This window comes from Tauraco erythrolophus, chromosome Z, assembly GCF_009769465.1.
Source record: "Tauraco erythrolophus isolate bTauEry1 chromosome Z, bTauEry1.pri, whole genome shotgun sequence".
Classification (NCBI taxonomy): Eukaryota; Metazoa; Chordata; class Aves; order Musophagiformes; family Musophagidae; genus Tauraco; species Tauraco erythrolophus.
This window is the reverse complement of record NC_141496.1, coordinates 32,124,281-32,130,280: the sequence shown is the minus strand read 5'-3', so window position 1 is coordinate 32,130,280 and position 6,000 is coordinate 32,124,281. Positions and strand designations below refer to the sequence as shown.

Below are 6,000 nucleotides of genomic sequence, written 5' to 3'. Positions count from 1 at the left end.
CAAAAGAACAGTTCTGACTAAGGTTTTCAGCTGAGCACTACTTTACTATACGCTTGCTTCAAGTTTACAGTTTTCTATCTTTAGCACTAGATCTCTGCTTTCACTTTGCTGGTGAGTTCAGGCACACGAGAATTACATTCAGTATCTGTCTCAGTAAAACAGTAACATTTAGCAGCTTAAAGATGGCATAGATATTTTTACAGATATTCATGTACTACTAGTCAAATGTGGCTCTGTGGGTGGGACCAGGAGATGTCTTTCTGCTAAGCCTAGGAGTGCCCTAGAAAAGAGGAAAGAACAATTAATCAAAGGGAATTTATTCCAGCCAGCCCAACAAGAACATGGCACTCACAATCACTCTGTTCAATCCCTTGCCATTAATTGCACAGATTGATCTTCCCCTCCCTGACCCCCCTCATTTTAGGAAGAACAGTGCCTGCTATCATACAGCCTACTAACTGAGAGTGCGTGTTGTTTAGACAGTGAAACGTTTAGCAGCAGTTTATCAGAAGAGTGAGTCGGGGCTCGGAGAACATGAGAACAGCAGAATAGCTGCCAGAACACCTATGACGGCTGTAACTCCACGAACATCTGTGTTTTGGTAACCAGGTCAATAATCAGCATTACGATGATGCAACAGCACCCCTGCATGCTAGCCAGAGTCAGCGAACCCTGCTAATGAATTGTCTGTACCCCCAGATAAAACGGAGGAGGAGGAAGTATCCTGCAGCCAGGGTTCAGCCTCCTGCAGTCAAACCTGTAGTTAAAAACGCACATTCCACTTACCAGCATAAAAATTATCCCGTGAATAAACTTGAAATTTCATGTGCTGTACTGCTGTACAGCTGCCAGGGGGGTTAACTTTTTGTTTATGTTTTACTATTATGTTCAAGAGCAGCAAGTCAAAACATAAACTGCAGGAGGTTATGTACTAACCGGTGACTGGGTTTTGGAAAAGTTGACATGGGCATAAAGGAGAACCGCTATGTCCTTATGTCCAGCTTCCAGGGCTATTGAAAGTGCTGTGCTGCCATCCTGAGAGAGGAAAGGAAGAAATAACAGAATTAGTGCTTGTGCACGTTAACGGATCTCTTAAAGGCCCCATCAGCCCACAGAGAAGGGAAGTCATGAAGTGGAGGCCCTACTGCTCAGACAGACAGTTGGGTTAATTTAAAGTCTTGTTTCATTTCTTTTATTATAATTAAGTGACAATAAGCTTTGCACTGCTGTTTTATGAGGTAGTCCAATTGTCAGAGGCCTCATAATTTCTCTCAACGAGGAGTCTTGATTATTGCCGAGGAAGAATGAGCACGCCATTATCACAACAACGTTACATGTAGTGCTGTGTAAGACCAGTGATTTCAGAAGATTCGGCTGTCTGACTAGAAACCACAATGTCAGCGAGGAGTGGAAGAGAAGATAAGGGAGGGATAAATGCTAATCGAATATCATGATAACTGCTGTGTTACAATGATAATTATTGTGTTATAGCTCCCATTAACACTAAGAGCAGTTGCATTCATAATTCCAAATGCACCTTGATGGAAGTCTAACTACAAACAAATGGACTTTCCTGGGCAAATACTGTCACGTCAGTTTCTCAGAAGATGTTATTGCTTTCAGAAACCATAGTTGTTGAGGCTGCTAGAAGCAAAAAGTACATTTGCCTTTTAGGGTAATTTATTGACCTGCTGTTTTCCCTTTAGACCATGTTTGGTCCAGGGAGAAGCACGTGTCAGACATCCTTTGAGGTGAACCTCTGAGCTGTCAGAGGGGCACGCTTTGTATGAAGCTGCCACATCCCTGACTCTGCCTTCCTTCCCCTCCTGAAATCGGTGCATCATGTAGCTACAATCCCCTGCTCTCTGATGGTGTTTAAATTACAAGGCAGGCAGCTACAACCTCAGCACACATCTCACAGTGGATTGCTGGTCCACTGCCTGGCTTTTCTCTCTTGTGGACAGAAGTTTACACAATAATGCCAGTATCTGAAATGTCCTCTCGTAGGGATTGCCTCTTATGTTGGCTCTCCGAATGGAGCACGTTTTCCAGCCACTGCTGTACCACCAGTATTAGAGAGGTCAGAACCAGTGTAGGGAAACCTTAAACCTTTTTTCCAGCATGAGACATGATGGACAGCATCCAAGTGGAAAGTCATCTTAGGAGACTACGGGGAGCGATTATACATAAATCTAATTGTCCTGAGCAGACAGGGAGCTAGGAGAGCTGCCCACTACAGTGCAATATAAAGCACTACAAATGCACAACAAATACTTCACAGTTAACACTGGGAAAAGCCAAGTTCTTAAAGAGAGATGCTGAATCACTGTCAGAGTTGTACACATCAGTAGGATGAAGCTCAGCTTACTACTGATCATGCTGACTGGAAAAGCACCACTGTCACATTCAGAATAGCTAGGGGAATGCTAAAAATCTCATAATCTCACAGCACAGACAAACCCATTATAAAATGAATAAGCAGCAGACAAGCTGTGCCTGAGAAACACTGTCAAACTGCCTACAGGAATAGTTAAGTGTCATGTCCCCATAAAGGCTTCAGTTATCGACTTGGCAATTAATAGTGCTAACAGCATCCAGGCTGCAGTAACCTAGATTGTCCCCAAAAGTGTTTGTTACAGTGAGGCATTCTTATATGTTCCCCTTAGGCCAGCTGTTACAAACCACTGGCACCACTGGGCAACTGAGCTGGCTTCTGCAGCAGGTAAGTGAATGAACAGAAATGATGTCTCTGCCTCTCTGCAACAGCTTCAAGAAATAACCACCCACTGCCCTATCAAATCCCAAACCCAGACTCCATTTCAGTGTTCAGTGGATGAAAGCAATAGGAAGAATGGAAATGTACCCAAGAAGTGATGTTGTTAACGAGAACACAATACTGGCAAGAAACCAGCAACATTTTCAAGCTTGAGAAGTCTACAGATCAAATTGTCTGCTGACACCGTAGGCTGCAATGACCCTTGCAACCAAGAAATATGCAAGTGTCTCACTTGGCACTGAAGTCACAGCCTGTGCCTGTTTATTCTCAGGACGATGTAGCTTCATAACTGAGACTAGACCTGTACTCTCAAAAGTCATGGTGTAGATACTGTGTCAACATCCTGTTAAGAGAACTGTAGGGCTGATGTTTGCTACAGACACAGAAAAGCAACACAGTAAGGCTGTTAAGATGCCAGATAAGGTCCTAACTGAAAACTGGAAGACTCTGGGAAAGGGAAAAGGAATGTGAGACAGGAAGATGTTTTACCATGAGCTAGCAAATGCTTTTTCTGTTCTGGCCATGGTACACCTATGGCTAACCATAAAAATTGCTCCTGGGTAGATCTGTTAGAAAAGCAGAGATACTAGCCAAATAGTCACAGTGCTTGCTACCACTAAGTAGACGATTCATGCACTTGGTACTTTGGCACTGTGAGTCAGAGATTCACGTAAGTAGATTTCAGCAGCTGTCCACTGCACCAAAAGAACTGAATTAGAAGAACATTCCAGAGTGGAGAAGCTATTTGATGAAGCACTATCTGGAAAAGCAACTCACATTGTCCTCCAGGGTGCCATTACAGCCAGGCTGAGCCAGCAGAAGTTTGACAATCTCTACATGTCCGTGTTCACTAGCACACATCAGAGCTGTAGAGCCTTCATCGTCCTGGATATTGACATCTGCACCACAGGCCAGTAAAGCTTTGACCATGTCTATCCGCCCATGACTCACCGCTAGCATCAGCGCGGTCTGACCAGCCTGCATGGAAAGAAGGGGAAAACTCAAGTAACTATACAGACAAGCAGTGACAAAGCATGCACGCTTATTTTTTCGGCACTGTGCTTCTTCTGGGGGGAAAAAAAAAGATTGTTATTTTATAAAGCGCTCTCAAGGCTCTGCCTCTCATTATTTAAATACCTTCTATGCATAATATATCCCACATTCACATAGATATTTATTAAATTAATGGAAGATATTGGGTATCTTTCCAGACATCTGGAGTTCCTTGGAAGGAACTAAATGGTGTAGAATTTGTAAATGCCTCCCAAAATTCAGCAATAGTTCCTTGATGGAATAATCTTCCTTTTTAGAGCAGATCCAGACCTGAGGCTCAACTGTTCTTCCACAGCTCCATTTTGTATACAGCAATCAAAAACACACACACAAACACCAAAGACCGCAGAGGGTGAGAGTGAACGAGTGCAAAAGCTGAACCGATGGAGCAGGGATGGGAACGTGGAAGGAAAGCTAAAAAGACAGGGGAGAGCGAACGGTGTCTCATGAACCATTTGACTGACCTGGCTGGCTTTAGCATTCACGTCCCCACAGCTGAACAGTTCCTCCACTATCCTCATGTCCTTCTCTGCTTCCACAGCTGCAAGCGCAGCAAGCATGATGGGGGTATAGCCGGCCTTGTTCTGATGATTTACGTTACAGACATCTGCAGAGGGATGAGATAATTTCTTTGGAAAACAGGAACCCAAAAAGCAGCAATTGTGCTAACGAACTGAATAAACTGTTAGTGGAGCAGCCTATAAAAAGAAAAGGCAGCAATTTCTCTCATAATGGAAGCAATTCAAGAAAAAGTGGAGAAGAAAAAAAATAAACAGGAGTGCTCTTGAGCCTGAGAAAGAAAAGGATTCTCTTCTACTATGCATGCAACACAAAGGACAGCACAAAGCCATTTTATATGTCATCATTTAGGGCCTGCTTTGTGCCTTTTTTTTTCTTTTGTAGAAGCAAGTGATCTGAAATTTGACATGACTATCGAGATCATGGGTCCGAACCCCAGGAATACCATCAGGAGAGTCTTTAAGCTCCTCTCCTGATGGGATCCACACTGCAAAACAAAAACAGCCCAGCAACACAGTCAGTGGAAAAGCTGTTTCTCCTCAGCACAAACATTTCCCTGTAATTGGTGTTATTTTAAAGATCTGCAAGTGTATGTTGACATGTTTTGGAGCTGCAGAAAAAAACCTTTCAATCAAATACTGTTTCCAGCTCTACAGGGTATTTGACTGTGAACAAAAGTATGCTGGGAACAAATACAGTCAAGTCCTCTGACTACTGCCAGCAGCTGACAAGAGTTTTCTCCTTTTGGTTCAAGTTTAACCTCCAGTCTCTTGCTGTCCCAAAATTATGCAGAAATCTGGCAGGGTTTATTAGTTTACAGGCAAAAGGGCTTTCAGGGTGCTTATCGGATTGGAAAGCAAGGACCCAGATTTACATTAACAGTATCTCTAGACTTGGGGTTAAATTGCACCACAGATATCTTAACAAGCACAAATGTTTAGGAAATACTTCAGATTTATTGTCAAAGGCTTTTTTTTTTTCTTTAAGCGAAAAGAACACTGTAGAAGCAATACGAGTGCAGATGTAAGAAAATGCACATTTTTTTCATGTTCCATAGATATCACCTGTGCTACCTTATAACCAGTAGCCCAACCTTATTTTCAGAAGTCACTTCTGGGAAGCCACTGAAGTGACAGAACATGAGACTCTGATACATACCTTACTTCATGAGTAATGAATAATTATTTCAAGTGATGCTCTCCTACTCTGACTAGACACAGCAGAGGTGTGTTTTCTAAGGTCACATTTCAGCTCCTTTTCTATATGTCTAACAAGCAGAGCTGTTTTCCTGTTTGTCCTCTTGGTAACACTCCATGATACAGAGGAGTCTCTTATCTCATCTGCTTTTCCCACTCAACACATGGACATGAAGTTCCTGGACCAAGAATCTACCTGCGATATAACCACCTTGCAAAGTTGACTGTAGTGACGATTTGGACACAGTCCAGAGAGAGACTGTCGAAACCTGAAGGAATTTGCCTGTTCACAAATATTTTCCAAGCACTGGCACATGCAGTATGCTCCCACACACCTGGCACTAGTCATGGCTGTTGGATTTTACACTCAAAGCCTGCTGTCTTCACAGGAATACACCAGCTGCTGTAAATAAAAGCAGTCCTGACTTCCAGCATCAGATAAGCCTGCTCATGCTA

At 43.0% G+C, this 6,000-nt stretch overlaps 1 protein-coding gene across 4 annotated transcripts in view; it reads right to left on the bottom strand.

The window, feature by feature from the left end:
- Positions 1 to 217: 217 nt before the first annotated feature.
- The window catches only part of KANK1 (KN motif and ankyrin repeat domains 1), a 28,275-nt gene continuing 22,492 nt past the window's right edge, over positions 218 to 6,000 (bottom strand). For all 4 annotated transcript variants that reach the window (XM_086629035.1, XM_086629039.1, XM_086629036.1 and 1 more), the window contains 4 exons: positions 4,294 to 4,436; positions 3,554 to 3,754; positions 937 to 1,035; positions 218 to 280 (listed from right to left, as the gene is read on the bottom strand). In XM_086629035.1, coding sequence (XP_086485161.1) covers positions 218 to 280; positions 937 to 1,035; positions 3,554 to 3,754; positions 4,294 to 4,436 — 506 coding nt within the window. The remainder of the gene's footprint in view (positions 281 to 936; positions 1,036 to 3,553; positions 3,755 to 4,293; positions 4,437 to 6,000) is intronic.